Source organism: Acanthaster planci, linkage group LG01, assembly GCF_054643075.1.
Source record: "Acanthaster planci isolate LZ-2023a linkage group LG01, COTS_SCS, whole genome shotgun sequence".
In the NCBI taxonomy this organism is placed as follows: Eukaryota; Metazoa; Echinodermata; class Asteroidea; order Valvatida; family Acanthasteridae; genus Acanthaster; species Acanthaster planci.
In genome coordinates, this window is record NC_141777.1 from 11225935 (window position 1) to 11247359 (window position 21425).

At 43.0% G+C, this 21425-nt stretch overlaps 1 protein-coding gene across 1 annotated transcript; it reads right to left on the reverse strand.

Annotated features, from left to right (window-relative positions):
* Window positions 1-870: 870 nt before the first annotated feature.
* On the reverse strand, window positions 871-21255 carry LOC147800342 (pre-mRNA-processing factor 39-like). Its single transcript, XM_087143543.1, has 17 exons — window positions 21089-21255; window positions 19170-19730; window positions 18798-18922; window positions 17173-17301; window positions 13976-14088; window positions 12703-12870; window positions 12173-12404; window positions 11156-11266; window positions 9262-9426; window positions 8127-8253; window positions 7249-7457; window positions 6590-6649; window positions 5023-5204; window positions 3986-4078; window positions 3541-3753; window positions 2387-2699; window positions 871-2061 (listed from the first exon to the last, which is right to left on the reverse strand). Exons 1-17 carry the CDS (start codon window positions 21228-21230, stop codon window positions 2005-2007), a joined length of 3000 nt encoding a protein of 999 aa, XP_086999669.1. The 5' UTR covers window positions 21231-21255; the 3' UTR covers window positions 871-2004.
* Window positions 21256-21425: the final 170 nt, after the last annotated feature.

Sequence of the window (21425 nt, forward strand, 5' to 3'; positions counted from 1 at the left end):
AACTTTGCATGGATAATGGAACAGTGTATCAAAATTACAAAAGTTTATTCACGATGGCAAAAGTAAACCTAACATCAGGGATTTTTCTCTCGCTATTTCCTGGTCACAGCAATAATTTGTATTTCTTTGCAAGCAAAACACGAGAAGTATTGTTAGGTTATTACTGGCCCCGCTTGTCTGGCTAAGATACAGGCACTAATCGAGCATTTTGGGAATGTTTTCTATTATTCATCTGACTTGGCGGCGACGATCATTGAACACTTTGAAGTGCCAGAGTTGAAACTCCTCCTGTGTCCTTCCTCTATGCACGAACCAAGGTGTATTTAAACTTGGCCTTATCGTCGACAGAGGGCACTATCAAAGCCAAAATCCCGCCTTGGCAAGTTTTGAAGACGTTTTTGCATCCATACCGTGTTGGACCTAGGCTATGGATTTATCACTGGCAACCAAGATTGTCTTCCAATCTCTGGACCAATCCCGGCAGAAGGGCCACAAACTAAGCATTGGTTGGCCATCCACTTCGGTCTTAAGCCAAGATTTTTTAAAAAGTTCTTTTTAGATTTTTGGTGATTTCACTTCTCCAACATGACACACGATTGCTTCTGATCAGCCGTAGCCAAGACGACCGTACAAAAACGTTTGAAGACTGCACAGTCGACTGTATCACGTATGAGCGACCGAAGAGTCCAACCCGCAAGTACATGTAATTTTTGAATGGATATGCAAACTATTCTGTTGAACCTTTTTCCCGAGGTACAAATTAAAAGAAATCCCAGCGTTACCCTTAAAAAAAATCAGCCTTTGATCAACACAACCGAACAAATTTAAAGTGACACAATAAAAATTGAATTTGAAGCAGAAGGGAAAATATTTACAGGAATGATTTTTACTTCTTTATTTCAACAAAAATGTGAATCAACGGCTTCGAAATGGGAGTGCTCAAATTCACAGTGTATCTCAGAAACGCTAATATCAAGGGTGTGCATTTCCAGATAACCTTTGCCACGTCAGCAGGAGTGGTTGCTACATTGCAATTTTTCACATATGGGCTTTCATTGGCATGGCAAGGTTACTCTGACATGGGGCAAATGAAAATGGGGCAAAACAAGCATCAGCGATGAAAGGTAGACATTTTCATTTTTAACCCTGACCTCCATAAAATCAATGTGTGGGGGTGGAGTGAGGGATTGGCATCATCTTTTCATGATGCCACTGTTCGTAAGGCAATAGACTTATACAACATTCATAAGTTCATGTGCCAAGGACGAACGCGGTGCTAGTGAAAAACAGGACACTTACAAGAAAGAAAATGAACACCTGGTACAAAATGGGGAATGCCCCCATACCCTCAATAATGCAACACCACTGGCACAGCAGGGTCTCGGGAAGAAGCTATGTTTAAAAGTAGACCGTTACATTTAGAATAAGTCCAGCCCACAGACTTCATCCAGTGATACCAATAATTATCCTTGCCTTACATCTTCAGTCACACACTACCCAAGTTTTTGGCAGCTTGGCTTTTACCGCCAAACCCTTTCACTCCTTGGTATAAACTACAAAAACCAATCCACAAATTGACAAACTAAAATTACAAATGTCCTTCAAGAAAGAGAATGTTTCCTCAAAAGATGAGAGCAGGTAATAACAGTAACTGCTTAAACCGACAGTGGTAACACTTAAAAAAAAGAGGAAATAAACTGATCTGAGGAAAAACAGCATGCCTAATTGGTGCCCCATACGATCTGATTTGCCCCCCTTTATCCTTTTAATATCCATCCGCTTCAACTGTCTAAAACTGAATAGAAGCCAACCAATACTCTGAAGCAGCCCATTTCTTTGTTTTTGTTTCAAGGTTATTCTCAAACCAAGCATCTCAGAAGGCAACTACGACAGATGCTGACTGACTTGGAAAATGCTTCCCTACTGGATTAAGATTCAATTGAGGCCGAGAGTTCTCTATTCAAACACCTTCTGGGCTGCTCAGGACTGGCACTGATGACTGGGCTATCGCTGGTAGTAGCCTTGGTTGTACCCTCCCCAACCTTGTTGGTACTGTTGGTACTGTAGAAAGGGACAAGCACAACACATAAATAACAAAACAGTCAGAAGGTGCATCAATTACACAGTACTTGGACAAGTCACTTCGGTGCCTAACGCAGAGGGATTTACAGTATCACGGTGAGTGCAAAGGTGCGCACCCTGAAGCCTGCGGCATTTTCATGTGAAGAATCCCTTCAATTGCACTGCTGTGTGAAGGGGTGCCTTTTCCTTGTACCTTCGGCTGGATCACAATGCTTAGTGGTGCATTTTTTTATTCTTGGGACGCTGTGTATGAACGGAATTGCTCCACGGGGAGAGGATGAGAGCATCATCACAATGTACATACCTGATTGTAGGTGTTTGGCGGCGGCTGATTGTAGCCCCCGGGTCCAGGGGGCGGGGGCCCGTAATTGCCCCCTTGTGGGCCGTACTGAGGCTGGTTGTACCCTCCCCATCCGGCACTGGAAGGTTGCTGACTGTAGTCCTGGCCGGCCGGGACGGGGACTGGGTTGGACAACAGCGGTTGGGCCTTTGAGGTGGCAGCAGCCGAGGTTGGTGTTGACGTTGTGGCAGGAGAGGCTGCGGCGGCAGCCGTGCTAGGGGTTTTCATCTCATCCGTCTTAGCCTTCTTTGCTGGAGTGGCGGTGGGCGTGCTATCACTGCGGGCAGAAAACAGACAAGGTAACGGGACATGAATATATCATCTTGTCAGCACTAACAGGTCCTTGTGGAAAAGCATGCCTTTTCTGTGCTTGGACCTTAACCACTTGCTGCCGGGGAGCCCTGTTTTGAGCACCATGGGTTTATATGCAGAGCCGGGGTGCCTGAAATGGGACAAAAGAGATGGTCTGTATAACCAAAGACCCTACTTGGAACAAAAGACCTGCTGCTGGGAATTGCCATCATTTTTCGGCTTGCATTTTTTTAAGGTAATCCGTCACTGTTTTTAAAAAGTATACCACTGTTTTGGGCATAGTGCACCCGCGGATTAGCACTGCAGGCAAAAGTACTCCAGGGCCCCATTGATGATTGACACAGCGACCCTGCATGCTAATCCAGCCATGTTTGAAAAGACGCCACCCGCATTCCCCAGGGGGACAAGGGAAATTAAACACAGCACAATTCTGGGCTCTCTTTACAGGGGAGCCGGCCTGGCTGAAATACTCAGGAGTCAATGGAGGTTACCTGTCAGCTTAGAATAGCCACCAAACAGTCATTCGTGTGGGTGTAAACGTCCATTAAATGAAATCATGTATCTTTGAAGAGTTTTTAAAAATGAAAATCTTGAAAATCGCCCGTATGTGGGCACTGCATTTTTAAAACCACCCGGCAGCATGTGGTAATAGTCTCTGGGTGTTAAGCTGTGCTATGAAATTGGGCCCTGTTCTATATTCTTTTGCTTGTCCTGTCAGACTTCACTGGCTTGGGAGAAAAAAACTCAAGTTTTGCATCAGCATCAAGGGACCGGCATGAGACAAAGATGGCGATAGGTTTATATACCCTTTAACAGAGCTTAGGTCACAACCCCTCTTCCATCCTGCATATACAAAGCCCCTCTGAACGGGTTTGGCTGGTGTCTCAACTGCAGCTGCAGTCACAGTGGCAGTGTTGGACGGTGCACGGTGACTGCAAAACACAGAATTGTCATCCGGGTGAAAAATCCCATGCACTCGTGTTGTATGACTTGCGAGCACGGCTGCCTTGCGCCATTCTCATTTGTTGGCAAAATTCACTGATGTATTTTTCATGCACTTACATCATGCAAGTTAAAACAAACCCGCATTGGGAAGTTTTTGCAAAGTAATCAACCACGCACACGGCAACTGATTTCACCCGAACTGATGCCAACCCCTAGGGATGCACCTGTGGCAAGCACTTTTACCAAGGATGTGAGCCCACTGCTTTCCCCCGTTCAATCATCTCATCTCATCGTTCAAGATCTCACCTCGCTTCCGTGCTTCTCTTCTTGTTGGCTGCCTGCAGAATGTCCAGGTGATCTTTGAGGAGAACCTGATGCGACTCATAGGCAGTTTGTAATCTGGACAGTATGAGAGAAAACACCAGTGACTTTGATGGCTGCCTCCACTACACCAGACACAGGTGCAATAGTAATATTGGTTAACCACTTCATGCCGGGGCATTTTTCAATGTTGATGATGCTGGGCCGGCATGACTATCATTTTTTCCGTTTTCAAAATCCTTCAAAAATTCATCATTCCATTTAACGGTCGTTTATAGCCGCACGAAGTAATCTTTAGGAACTACTCTACTTTGACAGGTGACCTTCATTGACGCCCGAGTATTTCAGCCAGGCCTGCAGCCTTGTAAACAGAGCCCAGATTGTTCGGTGTTATATAACTTTCTTTTGTTCATGAACCTGGCTCAGTGCACTGCTGACCTCTTTTCAATAGGGGCCAGATTAGCATGCAGCGGTGCTGTGTGGCTCAATCGCTGCGGTGGTGGAGCGTTTTTGTCCCCGGCGGTAATCCGCTTGCTCTCAATGCCCCAAACCCTGGTATGTGGTTTCAAAACAAGGCTGGATTATCACCACTTTGAGAGTGAAAAATGTCGGTAATTCCCAGCAGCCTGGTCTTTTGTTCGGAGTACGGTCTTTTGTTTTAGGGCCCTGTTTCCTTTGTCGGAGTTCAGAGACCCCAGCCACGCGTATACACCATATGTCTCCGATTCTGGAGTCCTCGGCAGGAAGTGGTTAATATCAGGCATTTGTGAAACTCAGGGATAACTCGGAATGCACACAAATTGATGTGGATTTTGGTCCACTAACAAACAGCACATTTTCTTGCATTGTGTCTGACACACACAGGAAGTCCATGATAGCATGTACGAAGGCAACATTAATCCCATACCAAATCATCCAGGTGGTCCTGATCAAACAGGGTTGCAGAAACACTGTAAAGAACGTTCAAAAGCATTGACAATTCTGACAGAAAAATGAAACATAGCAAGGGGCAGTGCACCTACTTGGCTACGTCGGTTCCAAAGTCCATGAGATACGTCAGGCGTCGCTGGGAGAACTTCACCTTGTCCTGCGTGTCTTTGCTGGCGTCGATGCCCTTCTGCAGCAGGTCCAGGATGGCCAGCTCGTTCATGGGACTTTGCTGCAACTCCAGGTCCAGCAGCCGCAGGTACAGAGACACTTTGTCCTGGAGACCAACGGAGACAGAATGAGGATCTCCAAAACTCGCACCACCAAACAGCTATCAATTTATTTCAGTTGGTTACATGTGCCCGGTTTAATAATTCTTAGACAAGGTTTTGGCATCAACACTTACGTAAATCAGCGGCAGTTCCCATGCAAAGGGGAACAACAGAGAAAGGTACATAGTAGGCGCTGGCCTTTTTCTACTTTTTTTCTTAATGGTAATAGCAGCCATTAAATGATAAACATGAACTAAGAAAACACAAAAAATATGTCAAATTTGACAATACATCAGTATAATCTTTTGCATTGTTAGCAGGGTTTTGACAATGCTTCAGTTTAATCTTTTGCATTGTTAGCAGGGTTTTGACGATGCTTCAGTTAATCTTTTGCATCGCTAGCAGGGTTTTGACAATACTTCAGTAAACTCTTTTGCTTTGTTAGCAGGGTTTTGATGATGCTTCAGTTTAATCTTTTGCATTGTTAGCAGGGTTTTGACAATGCTTCAGTTTAATCTTTTGCATTGTTAGCAGGGTTTTGATGATGCTTCAGTTTAATCTTTTGCATCGCTAGCAGGGTTTTGACAATGCTTCAGTTTAATCTTTTGCATTGTTAGCAGGGTTTTGACAATGCTTCAGTTTAATCTTTTGCATTGTTAGCAGGGTTTTGACAATGCTTCAGTTTCATCTTTTGCATCGCTAGCAGGGTTTTGACAATGCTTCAGTTTAATCTTTTGCATCGCTAGCAGGGTTTTGACAATGCTTCAGTTTAATCTTTTGCATTGTTAGCAGGGTTTTGACAATGCTTCAGTTTAATCTTTTGCATCGCTAGCAGGGTTTTGACAGTGCTTCAGTTTAATCTTTTGCATTGTTAGCAGGGTTTTGACAATGCTTCAGTTTAATCTTTTGCATTGTTAGCAGGGTTTTGACGATGCTTCAGTTTAATCTTTTGCATCGCTAGCAGGGTTTTGACAATACTTCAGTAAACTCTTTTGCTTTGTTAGCAGGGTTTTGATGATGCTTCAGTTTAATCTTTTGCTTTGTTAGCAGGGTTTTGACAATACTTCAGTATACTCTTTTGCATTGTTAGCAGGGTTTTGACAATGCTTCAGTATAATCTTTTGCTTTGTTAGCAGGGTTTGAGTTGTGTCCATTCAGAGTCTCTATGTGCCCCATCAGTCATCCAATCTTTGACCAGGTTACTACCTATTCCATTGAATGGCGACAAAATACTTTTTTTGCATCTGTTCATGTTGCTACTTCTAACTGGTCATAAGACTGTACTCGGGAAAGGACTTTGTGACTGGACATTGTGACTTAACCAACTCCCCCCCCCCGAAAGCAAACAATGTCTGATGTAGCTCTGCGCTGAGTTTGTTCATCATCTTACCTTTGTCCACTGAAGTGCATCTTCCAAGACTTTTCTGGCATTGCCAATATCATTGAGGACCTGCAGGCAGAGATTGGAAACAGGCAAATGCAGACCCAAATCATGCTGAATAATCTCTCACTAAACCTAATCAGGTTCTTGCTGATCAGAGGTTCTTACACATGTTCTTATACTGAAGTTCTTCACTGCTTATTAATGCATTCTAATGGACCATCGTTTGTACTATGCACCAATGTGGCCCACCGAGTTTTCTATTTTGGTGTTTAAGAAATTTCACCAATCCCTGTCAGAGGGCAAGCTAAACATGCAAGGATTTCCTGAGCCTCTTACACGGACGATTTTACATGAACATTTTGCGTGCCGTGCTGGATGATGTCCATCCTTGTCCGCCAGGCTAGAGAAGTATTCCCAGTGTCCACAAATAGACGCTGAAACTTGTCGGTGGAGGTTAGTGTGTGGACTTTCAAACAAGTGACAATGCGAAAAAAATGTCACACAAATCAGGAACAAGTTACTAGAACCTCTCGGGGTCAGCGTTTGTAAAGTTTAACTTCTCAACTGATTTACAGGAGTTGGTAAACTGTGAACAATGAGAAATAGTCAGTTAGACAGAGTTTTGCAGAATGGCCCACAGATCTTCCATTTGGGGCGACACCGACCTTTGCGTAGTATCTGGAGAGCTTCGTGGCAAAGAACATCTTGAGCTCTGGCTTCTGGTGGGCTTCCATCTGCTGCTTGAGGATGCTGACCACTTCCTCCTCGTTACCTAGACGACGCTCCAGGCTGATCCGTTCCAGGGTCACCATCACAAGATCAGACACATTATCTTCCAGTTTCTTGAGAATCTCCTGAGCTGCTTTAGTATTTCCTGTGAACATTGCCAAAAAAAAAGGAAAAGAAAAGAAAAAAAGAAAGACAGCAATTAGGGAGGAGCAAGTGTTTCCATTTAAGTGATATTTCACTCGTTCTACCACCAATGAAAGAAATTTCCTTTTCTGTTTAAAAAAAATATTAAATGCCTTACTTTACTTGTCTGTTGTTGAATCATTTTGGTTGTCCAAAACAAAACACTCATTTTTGGAGGGTTCAATGTTTCCATTTCCAACGTCAAAATTATACCTACAGAAACAAGCACGGACAGTTGGACGCTTTTTAAAGGCAAAATCACCGGGCTGTCTGTCTGTTGTTACATGAACACAGTAAATTGGGTACTTCAGTAAAACTGAACAAGCCCACAGACTGCAGTTTAATCAGTTGTTAAGAAACTTGTTTGTTCTCTCGTTTGGGCCCTTCAAAGGTACAGTACCTTAACACGGCCCTGCTATTAAATATGCCACAGTTGCTGTATAAGTTTTCAGCTTACAGCAGTCAAGACAGGTAGCAGGGTACACTGCGCTGAATGTTCAGTGCAAATGCTACAGAGTCCACTTTTTCCCTTCTTATAGCATATTTCATTATGCTGTCGCATTACTAAGTGCAGGGTTCACTGGAGGAAATCTGACTGGGGTTAGAATAGGCATATTGGCTACGCATGTACCTTGTTTCTCCTCAAAGGCAGCCCAGCGAAGGTGAATGCTTGGTTTCTTTGGAAGATGAATGGTGCAGGCTCTCTTGTAGACTGAGCTCACACCGTCGATGCTGTGCGGCTCAAGGTACTTGGCATACTGGAATGAAAAACCCAAAGTAGCAATTGCACTGAGGGGTTGGTGTCCCCATGACCTACTTGACACGTACTTAAAAATCCCATTTGCTTTCCACTGTGACACAAATTATGTTCCAATGTTGTTGTTAAACAGACTAACGAGCACTCAGTGCCATTGGCGACATGCACCCATGCCGAGATGCACTCCTCTGCAAGGATGTGAAAGATGTGTGCAGCGCGTCAGCGACGACCTATGAACTTATCAGGTCAATCTTCTCAATACCACTGGTGGTGGGCCACAAGGTATCTATCTACTGTTCCTCCATGGAATCAATGAGATTGGACTTGTCCAGTGGCAGCCAACATGCCGTCTGGACAACCGCTTGCCAAAGCTATCCAGTATGCACTTTGTTTAAACAAAATCGTCCCGAACAGGTTGCACACACTGCTGTGCAGGCTTTTTACCACTAGATTGGTCACTCAAGGACATCTGTTCTCCTTTTTACTTTTACCCTCCTATGCTGAAGTCACTCTTCGGGTCATTTGGTGAACACCTCAAAGAAGCACAGCTGTGTTGTGCACTGCACCAACTGTCCCTCACAGGAATATCAGATTGCACTTTTGTGCTGCCCAACACCTGTGCTTCACTGTTTCATGTGCATAGCTGTGCAGTAAACCAAATGCAGTGAAGAGGACTGCACAAAAGACCCTGGGTCATTTTGTGCTGGCAATCTACTGTGTACACACTGAACCTGTGCATCTTTGAGTTCCATATAGAAATTACATGCTCACCAGTGACTGTGGGCATTTGGGCACATTTGTGCTGTAAAACCAAAGGAGGGTTAAGCTACTACATGTATACTATATCTCAATGCTGATACAGAGCTCCATGATAACACACATCAAGGAGCTGCTTAGAAATGGTCTGGTGACTGCTAACAAAAACTCTTCAGGGTGAAAATGTGTATTTGCTTTCTCTTCTCCTTATCACATTTCCCTCTGTTCTTTGGTAGAACTGGTAGTGCCATACCCTCATCCAGAACTCCTCGTACAGGGCGCAGGCTATCAGACAGCGTTCGTACAGGATCAGGACTCTCTCGTGGGTGCCGTTGGCTGTCTCAAAGTCCAGGTACTCCCGCCAGTTCTTGAGCTGGCTCTTCTCCAGGGGCTTGGCATGGAAGTAGGGCCTCCTGATCTAGATTCCAAAAACAGTTGTTTGTGCTAGTTTATTATCTTTGAGAGTGCAACATGAAAGGTTTACTCGCAACTGCTGCTAAAAGAGCAGTTCACTTTTCAGCTTTAATAATGAGGAACTACAAATGTTAACAATGAACTAATGAGACTTGATAATAACTTATCATGTTTGCAAATTACATAACATTACATGCCTATGCATGAACGTGTCCATGTACCTCACCAATAATTGAGAACTTGGGAGAAGCATAATCCTCAAGTTAATCACAAGCAAGTCACATTCCACTCAGAGAATGTGGAACATTCAGTCACGCACAAATAGAACATTCAATCTTTGGCGTGAGGTAAAGCTGAGCGGAACAGAACATTCGGTCTGCCCCCTCAAGAAATTATTCTTTGCGTTGTGCATATGTGAAACATTCATTATTCATTCTACGCATTGCCTGAATAAATCCTTTGTGAATGTGTGTCCCAGGCACCTTTTTTTTGTCAGGTCGATGTTCGATCAGAACACTAAGTTTCCTCGATCTGATTCAGGTTTTTGCTTCAGACACACATTCCTGTGCATCTGGGTCATTCCATGAGGTTTGGGCACAATTTGTGATGGTGTCAATTGTTACATGGGTTCCATAAAAATGAACAGCTATTTCCCTGCAAGTGGATTCCAAATTGAGATTGTTATACGTCTTGCAAGGCTGAACACAGAGGTTTGTGTGTTATGTTTAAAGAGTAAACGACCTCCTCTACAGGTCATGACAGGTGGTAAAAGTTTTGGATGTAACAACGACACCGTCACAAATTGGGCCCAATCCTCATGGAATGACCCATCTAACGGTTTGCTCTAAATCATTTAACAACCCAATAACCGTCCCTTTATGACTTCAGAAATTCCTTCCTCTGACAGAAGACCGAATGGTGTTTTTTGCATTCATCAGTACTGCCTGAAAATGGGTGTTTTTGTGTGCAGATATCCAGTGGGGCATATTCCACTGACTGCTGTTGATTACACCATGTAATCCATGACGTCATCAACAACCAATCAATCAGATGACGAGATCTTTTCAAGCCTTGTATAACAATCATACTGAATGCCTGCGGGTGCAGGAGTAAAATGGAACACTCAATCATTCAGCTCATAAAAAGATTCTCATCGGTGTGCTCATCAACTTTCATTATTGGTCAAACAGCAGGCTGGCTAACCATGGGTGGTAACCCCCGAAGGCCTTGTATCTACTGCCAAGCAATGGATCAAATTCATCCAAATCCAACACTCCCTATGCAATCTACTGCTAAAAAGTCAACCACTGGCCTTTAGCCTTTGACAGCCTTTGTTGATGGACCTATTACACATGGCTTACATGACATCTCCATCCTGTTGCCATGACAACATGCACTGAATGCCCCCGGTAGTGCTTCAGGCCTCCTGGATCAAGTCCATCATAATCCAATGTTTGGACACCTCTGGCCTCCTGGACTGAGTCCATCAAAATCAACATACAAGTGGAAATGGATTTTGAGGGACGTGGTGTGTTAGGGTTAAAGGAAAGAACAGAGCTTACAAGTACTGGGCTCTGTCTGGATTACTTGGCTACGGCTCGAAATTATACATGATCACATAATGGTGCTGGCTGCAACTACTTCTCATGCAGTCACGTGTAATGTCTAGCCACAGCCTCATCATTCAGGGACAGCCCTACACGCCATGCCTGAGCAGTCAAGCAGTGACTCACCCCTTCCTCGTAAGCCCATCTCTTGCTAACCTCCTGCTCCGTCTGTCTGTACACTGCCGTCCGTGACTCCATTACCTTCTTTCTGATGGCCTCGTTCTCTGCTTCCACTTGCTGGTTCCATGAGAGAGCAAAGAAGACACACAAGACACATGTGATATGTACTGGAATGCTTACGGGTCAGGGTCACTGTCACGTAGGGAATTTGGAATTTTGGTGGCTGGTTAGGGGAGCCCGGCCCTTGGGATCCCCAACTAACAGTACGGTAGAGGCTGCCTTCCATTTGCATCCATACTGACAGGTGAACTGGATTCTGTAACGGGCCTTTGTAACTGAACAGATTGGCATCACTGGAAACATTTTTCAAAAACTGCTGGCATTTTTGACAGCATGCTTGAGCAGTCGGGGGATGAAACATGAAACAGACGAAAGGGTGCACCATAAACACGTGCACATGCATACATCGCTTGGTGCCTTCTGCAGCGTTCAAGTGCACAGTGAGGTTACAGTCATTAACCCTAACCCTACATAATACAACAAATTACTACTTGTAGTAAAATGTAGTACTGAGCACTGTCACTTGAAGAGGACATGACTTTATTGTTCTGTGAAGCCATGAGATACTATAGATAAGATAATGTACCATACAGTGCTGTGGCACTATGAATGCATGGCTTTATTGCTCTCTGTACAAGAAACAATGGAAGTAACCAAGCCAGAAGTAGTAATCTGTAGCGCTACATGTACATGTAGGTCCTTCAGGCTCAGACTATTACTTAGTATTTTGTGGTACTGTATAGTGTAAGCCAAACAATATGCTTGGCGATTAGTGTTAAATGTCAGAGTCTAAATTACTAGCCACAATCTTTTTTTCTTGCCCATGACAAAGTGGTCTTCTTATGAAAAAGCAGCAGTAAACTGTGGCGAGGACAAACAAAACTCTGTAAATCAGCTGTGATAGATTACGCTGAGTCTCAACACAGTAAGGATGTGCAGATGGGGCCTACAATAAAATTTTACCTTAGAACTGACAGCTTTTTTAGCAGACGGTGTCTCAAGCCCCGGGGGAGCAACCTCCACCCCAGGTGGTGCATCGTCATCCCCCGGGGGTGTATCATCGCCGGCCTCGTCCCCTTCGTCCAGCCCAGACTCGGCCACGCCAAGGACATCCACCACCTCCATCCGAAGCTTGATAAACTCGTCCACGGACAGAGTATCCTTGGGGTGATGTTTACTGATGTGGTCCTTGAATCTGAGGAGGAAAAAAGAAGTTGAAATCTGCTGCAATGTTGCCGAAAGGGCCAAAACAGAGGCAAGGCCAAACTTAAAAATCAGCATAAGGTACCCTCAAATTGTCACGCCCTTCAAGAACATATCCCAAAGTAACGCCTTCCTTCATGTTCCTCCAAATTGAATGCTACACTTTCTGCCATGGGATGTTTACTAACAGTAACTACGTTGCTTTGTGGCAGTTTCTTCTCAACAACATTCTGCCTTTACAACAAGCCTGACGTACAAAAACACTGTGTAGCACTGTGAGCAAGCCTTACTTCTCAAAATGATGGCTGTACAGTTGGGTCGGGATGGTCAGGAGTTGGTCATATATTTTGGTGACGCGCTGCCACTCCTGTTTGTCCTTCTCAAAGCTGATGTACATATCCCAAAGCTTGTCTGAGCGGAAGTCAGTTCCTGCTGCGGCAATAGCCTTGGCATACACACTGGAAAGACGCAGACAAGAGAGAAAAAAAAGAAAAGTCTTTAGCTGTTCAAACAAAATGAATGTGATGCATTTGGAACAGTATACACATGTATTTCAACTCAGAGAATAAGGAGCTTGTCCAAATTGTCCGATGCAGTTTAAACACTGTTGTCATAGTTTGGACAAACTGTGCCAAAATGCTAATGAAGCCAGGCGGGTAATTTCCATAAATCTGGGGTCCAATTTTCTCCTGTCCCTGTTACTCATTGTGTATGATATTGCAAGCTTAGAACACATCCTTTTGATTTTCAAGAGAGATATAAATAGCTTGCCAAACGAATTAAAAAGTTGTAAGTAAATTTCAACAATACACATTTCAACGATATATCCCATGTCAAATTAGGGGCTATCCATAAAGTACATACATGTATGCACGAAAGGGGGGGTGTGGTTCTGTTACGTACACCATTCGCACAGAGGGGGAAAGGGGTTCAAGCCTGTGCGTACTGTACACAAAGCCAAAACTTGCCTTTAATGAATCCTTATCATATCAATACACTTTCTCATACAAATAACTACCAGAATAAGCATTTGTGCATCAAAATTCAAACGCAGTATCCTCCACTGTCCACCCCACTATTTATCCTCCCATGTCAACGCCCATTATTAGTAAACCGCAACATTACTCATCACACGAAGTCCAACAGCGTCTTCCGAAATTGTGGAATGCGTACGGGGGAAGGGGGTTGGAGCCACTGCGCACACCATGCGTTAAGGCAGTGAGGAGAAGGTCTGAAAAGTCGGCATTTCATGCGTACGTACTTTGTGGACGGCCCCTCAACAAGGTCAGGAGTAACAGGGATAGAAGGTACAGAGGGTTTTACTATAATCAGGGATGACATTCAGGTTCATATCACAAGAATGAAATAAGGCCAGGGGAGCCTAAGTATACGTTGCTTAGGCTTAAAATTACATACAACCCAAAATTCCAATTGATACAGCCTGAAAGCAGGCTTTTGCCTGTTACCTGGCATCCCCGAATAATACGACCTGCCCACACAACTGCTTCACATGAGCTGCTGCCATTCTAACACGGTTATAACAATATCAATCAGCCACAGTACCTTCGAAGCCTTTCGGTAACATCCTCTGGTGGCGCTATTTGCCCTACAAACTGGATATACTGCATCCATAGGTCAGTACTCAGCGGAATGGCTCTCAGGCCCGTCTCAAACACCTCCACGTCACAGGCCAAAAATGAGAAAGGGAAAACAAAGAAAGAAACCCAATCAGGACTGGCCCCGGGCAAATCACTCCCACTTGGTGATGAGCAACACGACTACTTTTGTCTAATTGTTTCAGTCTTCCCCTGGAAACAGTTGATCTGGGGGATCAAAATTTGACTGTGGCACACCCTCTTTCCCATCCCATTGGTGTTAAAATTGTGAGTGGGGGAAAAACATGTTAAAAAGATTGTGAAATACATGTATGTACACCAAGTGAAAGTGATTGACAAATATGAAAAATACATCTATATACACAAAAATCTCCTGCCACACATACAGAAGGGTTATCGTATCTCTGTAAAGCATGCATGTAAAAATTATTGTCAAAAATACAAATGAACATTAAAAACAAACTGCACGGGTAATAATCTCATCAGCATGAATGTAAATCTCATGACACTAGGCCTAAGCATACTGATCATATTAAAACCTTGGGTACTATCTCCGGGCACTGAAGTCACATCAGGTTTGGCCGAGTCCAAGAAGGGCAGATTCTTCGTAAGGTGCTTAGAATCAACCTCACTATGACCAGCTGACTGAATGCCCACCTGTGGGGGAGCCAGCCTTCTGACAATTAAAACCATCTCGGCCGACCAACCACGAACAAGCTGACATGTACATGTACATTTATGCAGCAGGTTTTAAACCAGAAAATAATGAGCCCTCCTGTGCAGAGACGCAATCTGCACAAAGTTGTCCTATCAGTCAAAATCAGTCCAAATGACATGCGTATGATACATGTATGTCTGCATGTCTGTACTGTAGAAGGAGAAGCGAAAGGAACTTTGGACTGGCTGGGATTGTTCACAGCAACAGGAGGGTTAATGCTCCGCTTATACTTAAGGGGCATTCCTACCCTCACTCTTTTGTTTCGTCTCACTTTTTTGTTCTGTCTTCAACCAAAAAACTGCACACTCCATAAAACAAAGATGGAAGAAAGGAAATGCAAGAGAAAGTGTGCGTCTTTAAATGTAAAGGTGTATCACACTTTTGATGAACATTGGAACAATGGAGAGCAAATAAAGGTTAAAAGTATTAAAGTAAACTAATGCTTTAAGCCCCTATCCTGAAAACAACCATTTTGAGGGGTTAGTTAACATGTATTCAAATAAAATTAATATCAATGATTAATATAAATTCTCGGCTGGTACTTGTAGGAGATTTCCTCTGAAGGCTGCATGTCAGGCATGTACGCTCATGTGCATGTGCGCTATTACATACATGTACCTAGTGTGGACTTGTGAACAAAAGATGTCCATACCATGCAGGAAAGGAAGACGTTCTGTGGACTTACACATGTCCACGGTACGTTTCCCCTTCTCTGGAAAAGACGTTTAGAGGCATTTTGGGGTACATGTACATGTAGGGGTCCAAAAGGAAGAGGAATAGTCAAGGAAACCTTGTACAAAAAGCCAGCTGAAAACTATGCTCCCAGTTCAAGAAAAACAAGTATTTTCACTGAGTTTTCCTAAATGCACAAAAAGAAAGGAATATTCATGCTAGGTATGTAAGGTAAGTGTGTCTATATGTGCACCTGTGCTCAGGAAAAATACCTGTACTATAATGATACATATGAGTACATGTACATACATGTAGGTGGATGTGAGTTCATCGTGAAACTACTTCAAACTTTACTTTGAAGTTTTAACCACTGTGCCAGGAATTCAAATTGCCACTGTGCTCATCAGCGTACACATAAGATGTCCATGTTTGTAAGATTTCATTGATTTGTTGTCTTCAGTGGAAAGAAACGAATGATAAAGGAATGCAAAACTACATCTTCATGTAAACATGCTAAATCATAACAACAAATTATACATGTACAATGTAAATAGGTTCAAGAACACACGGTAAGTTATGTTGTCCATGTCCACACCAAATCAGTTTTTTCTCATTGTATTGTGACATCCATGTTCATGCAGTGAATTTCATTTTATTTTCCAGCGGGACCATGTAACAGCATGAACATTATTACGACAATGCAAACATTAATGCACATTATCACTGAGATGCACACCTATATATTACATGCAAGTGAAAAGTGTAACTTAAATAATTATTTTTTGTGATAAAGTTGTAAGATTATTCAATTAAATACCCTTCCCCCACAAAAAATCGTACCCATAGAAAAAAAGTCATCTGTTACGAAAAGAAAATGGCCAACACCTTGACATAATGGTTTACTGTGCAGCCGCGCAACATGAATTTGTTTCCATGACATCTGTGTGAGACTGAGGAAAACAAAGGCACCAGCTCAGCAACAAAAGAATTGGCTCAATAAAAGACTGGAATCGGCAACATTTTGACTACGACACACATGATAACCATTGAACTATGCATCCAAAGACCCTAGTGCTGCCATAAAGAAGTCAGGTTCACAATCAGTATCTCTTTGTACATGCAAGGAATCTGCCATTCATCAACTTTATGCCTTTGTTTCCAATATTTAGATTAAGCACTTCCAAATCAAGCGGAATATACTTTCAAAAGAATTACTTTACGAAACGAGTACTTGATCATTCAAATTTTTAGCACGTTGAGAGGATCAGTGCTGCTTTTTTCACATAAACCAAGAATCTGAAAATATAGCAGAGCCTAATTTCATGTTTGAACTCAAAGGAACCATTTATTTACACAGCGTGAAATTACAGATGGACACCGGACATTTTCTGGCAACTTTTGGTATTTGTCCAACCAAAAGCAGATGTGAGCAGATAAATATCACCAGGCAATGCAAAGTCCCAAAATCAAAATCCTTTTGATGTGTGTCTGTGATTTTTGTGCTGACGTACACATGTAAGACATTAAAACTGCAGATGTTCTTTTGTGATTCTGGTATATATACCTGATCATAATCAGATCAGGCCAAAATAAGTTGACTGCGCTAGTATATGTAGAGCTTAATTTCACGCTTTGTCTTAAAATTTTTGGAAGCTGAAAAAAGAGAAGAAAAGAAAAAAAAGGAAAAAAAGTCAGTGAATATTGGTCACTTCTAGAATTAAGTTGACCAGGTAATGACTGTTTTTGCAACCTACCTCCTGTGCTTTTTGGCCATTTTTAGCTTTCTTCCGTTCCAAATCAGCATACTTCTTCCAGTACCCATAACAGTAGGGGTAGCGGGCAAGGAAGGCATCAAAGGCATCCCTCACCGATGGCATATGAGCCTGGAAGACAAAGATTTGAAAGCTGCTTTATGTAATGCATTTGTTACGCCCCAACTATAGCATAAGTCCCAACTATAGTTGGGACAGTCCCAACTGTAGTGCTGCAGTTGGGCTGGCCCAACTATTGTTGACCAATGTCTGTGGGAAATGTCTCAAGTCTCAACATTATCCAAGTCAATGTGTCTCACACTTGACACAATTCATCTAAAATGGGGGACTTCATCTGTTCCTCTAGCCATATGACAGATGACATGACATTTGTGAACAATATCACCTTGGCACATGGCGGGCACATCATGCACGCGGGACCTCTCTGCTGTAGCACTCTAGTCTGCTAGTTGGGACGGGCCCAACTATAGTTGGGACTGATACTATAGTTGGGGCGTAACACATTCATTTACACAGGGTAAGGGGCTGAAATGGTGAGGGTCCAAGTATATTGATTACCAATCATCAGAACTGAATTGAGGAATGTTGTTTGCCACCAGGCAGAATGGTGTCAGGACATTCTCCAGGCATACATGTATGTATTTCTATGTGTTCGATCATTGGCCGCTCTCTTTTTGGGATCGCTCATCTCAAAGTTGATGCCCTGTTCAGGTTGTTGTCTATGCTCTGCAATGCATGATTTCATGCCTTAGATTACATGTGAAACCATCCGTACTGCTCCGGGATACCATCCGCACAGTGGCTCAACATAACAATGAGAATTGTTGGAGTATTTTGAAGGATTGAGGCAGTGGTCATTCCCTCAAAGGAACATACATGTATTCAAGAAACACTGGATGATGTTGAAGGACAGTTGGCCATATCCAATTTTTCCATGAGGCAGTTGAAAGGTTTTGAAAGACTGAGGATGCATCCCAGCCAAACGGACCTTGGGGTTGGGGTTACTGAAGGATAAAGAGTGCCTTTAGGAACATGTTAATTGAAGAGCACTGAAAAGATGACTGGGAGCATGGCAGAGGTAGAACCGTCACATGTACATGACCTTAGGGATGAGTCAATTCAAATCTGTCACTATTCAAAGATTCGACCTTCAATTCAATCAAATATCCAAATATTCGATTGCACTGACAAGCAGAATGTTGGCGAACAAACCATACACAAAAATCAGTTGCAGTAAGCACACAATTGTACATTATGATTACTACAATAGCTTCTCATGTCTAGTCTAGTACTTCGAACCACGATTTAGCAAGACTTAAAAGATGACTACTTCTTGTCCTGCTGAAAATTTTTATTCCTTTTAAATTTGGTGATAAATAAATTACTTTTTGAATCGTTCTAAGATTTCTGTCACTTTCATTCGAATCTGCTTGAAACAAACCTCAATAGTGCAATTTTTGTCATTTAAAAAAAGAAAATTCTTCCTTCCTTTTCATGAATTTTGCATTCGAATATTCAAATTTGGAAAATGATACTCAAATATTCGATAATCGATCAAATATTTGGCACAGCCCTACATGACCTGGTAGAACTTGTTCAATTTTTACCTGTTGCTCCACATACTGCAGCAGATAGGTCCAGCCGGTGAAATCAGTGGGCTTGTCCCTGACTGCCTTCCAGTACTTCTCCAGCTCTGGAGGTGGCCCCTTCTCCCCTTCAGCAGTGGTGGCGTCTGCAAGGCAAATCATCAGGTTCAAAGTACACGCCCATGTACAAAAGGAAAACATGTGTGCCATTTTAGCAGTTTGGGGCTTTGGAGACATCACACTTGTAAAAAGTTCTTCCCGATACGTGTAAATAAGCTGGATGTAAGCTGCTGGATTTTGGGGGGATCTTGGATGGTTGGAGTCAATAAGAAAAATTTAGGATGTCTTTGACACTGTAAATGATGCTTTTTTCAGGAATCTGACAACACTAACCTTCTTTCTTCTTTGGAGTAGCTGCAGATGCTTTGACGGCTCCCTTTGCTGGCTCGCGCTCCTCTGCCACCTTCTCTTGAGCCTTGGCTGGGGCCTTTGGCACAGGCTCTTGTTTGGAGTTATCTTGAGCAAGTGCTACGGCCGGGCTGGTGACAGCTTTAGCCTTGGGAGCGAGGGCCTTGGAATTTTCTGGCACTACCACTTTGTCTGCTTCTGCAAGCCCTTGTTCCATGGGCTCCTCTTGCACTCCTGTCTCTATGTCCATCTTGACGACGTTCTCACTTTGTTCTTCAAGATTCTCCGTGGCACTACTTTCTCCCTCATCCTCAACTGCTTCCCTGACCCCTACCATCACAGCAACCTCGTCGTCTTGTGTTTCATCCTCGGGGTCATCCCAAAGTCCCTCCTGGTTGGAAACTTGCCCCTCTGGCACCTCCAGTGCTTCCTCTAGACGCTGGACTAGGGCGGCCTTGTTCCCCTTTGCATCCAGGCCACGGTTCATCAGTTCCATGCGGAGTTCAGCAACTTTCATCTTAGCTGGTGTGATTTCCGCAACCGAGCCTACGTGTTCAAATGCAGATAAACTTCATCATTGCTCACATTTTTTCCTATTCTACAATGGGTAAGTTATTACGAGACAGGTGAAATCGTACGCATGTCAATTTGTAAGCAGTTTTCAAGATGTCATTTACGTGAGGGACATTCATTTCTTTAACGGTTAACTTTTCAAGTTTCAGTTTTTAAAAATGGGCGGAAAACTGAACAAATATTTTTCCCCGTTTCAGATCATGCCTTAAATGCACATAAATATGTTGCAAACATAACTACTTGCACAGACATGTAGCAGTAATGTCTTTGACGTAATGCGTTTGTCAACTGTGCGGTGCGGGAGATGGTACTACCCTTGATATGTAGCTCACTGTGCAGCTAAAAAGTTGAGTCAAAATCTATGCAACGTCTGTTTTTTAATTAAAGAGAATTCTGACATATGAACTAATTTTCTTTCTAAACTAAGAAAATCAGCTTTTTACAATATAGTCCTGGTTGAAAAATGGATTTCTCGCGTGGTTACTTTTCATGTATGAGGACTATTTCGAAGCGATTGGGAACTGGCATGACTGGTTAAACCAGTGCTGGGAAAATGACTGTATCTGGCATAGGTGGTTGGCATACATGTACATGTTGGTTGGCGTACAAATAAGTCACCGTACTGTACGAGTTGGCACGTGTATGAGTTGGTTGGCATACGAGTTGAAGCATACGAGGTGGCATGCCTACGAGTTGACCAACTATGCCAACATTCACTTCAGGCCTAACTTAAACATGCTGAATCTCAAACTGGAAGGATGAACTTGGAAAGACATGAAAGAGTTCCACTGAGGAGCTGCATGGAGCGCCCTCACAGGGGACACATTTGTTATTTATATTTAATGACAATCATGAAAATGAAGTATTATCATGACAATAGCCTAGGGCCTACTCAAGCATATCATATAGGAACAAAGACCTGTCCTCAGTGAGGGCACACCATGCAAGTCCTCTATTTGCGGACGCCACTTGACACCCTGTTAACCTACCCCCAGAACTGTGGGGTCCGACGTCCACTCCGCTTCCACGAACCCCATAGAAAATACATCATACATGACGTTTAACACAGCACGAACAGGGATTCTATTCTAGTTGTGTACCCACAGAAATGCTGCTCCATTTCCCCTAAGATTTCTATGTATTGGTAGCTTACATCCCTTTCTTCTCAGTACCAAAACTGTCGAGTTGTCCGAGCCGCGCCGGCAGATTCATGCATGAAAGCATGGTAAATGACACAGTTTATTCTAACCACTGACACTTGTCAGTCGTGCCTTAGTTTTTTGTCACCACACAAATTAAATTCATGCAAAATCCGTTAAAAGTGCAACCACCTTTCTCATCCGTCGGAATGCTTGGGTCATAGTCGTCACTAGTAAGCGATGTTTCAGATATCTGTGGCTCGATTTGTCCATTTCCAGACGCCTCGATCGTAGAGTTCATCTCCAACACTTCGGCTAATTCTAATTCCGCCATGTTGCATTTTCCTGGTACATGTATTACTTTTACTAGGGCCTACTACTTTTAGAAAGATTGAACGAGCATACAATTAATAAATACTTGTTGAAGACTAAATAATTTTACACGTATTATATATTTTGGTTCATCAAGTATTTATTTCAAAGAAAGATTATATATAGATACATATTAATTTATCAAATGAACGAGCCT

Coding starts and splice junctions, on each gene's coding strand:
- LOC147800342 (XM_087143543.1), bottom strand. CDS start 21,230: ATGGCGGAATTAGAATTAGCCGAAGTGTTGGAGATGAACTCTACGATC. Junction 7,458..8,126: donor TGCCTTTGAGGAGAAACAAG/GTACATGCGTAG, acceptor CAATGTTCACAG/GAAATACTAAAGCAGCTCAG. Junction 3,754..3,985: donor AAGAGAAGCACGGAAGCGAG/GTGAGATCTTGA, acceptor TGCCAACAAATG/AGAATGGCGCAAGGCAGCCG.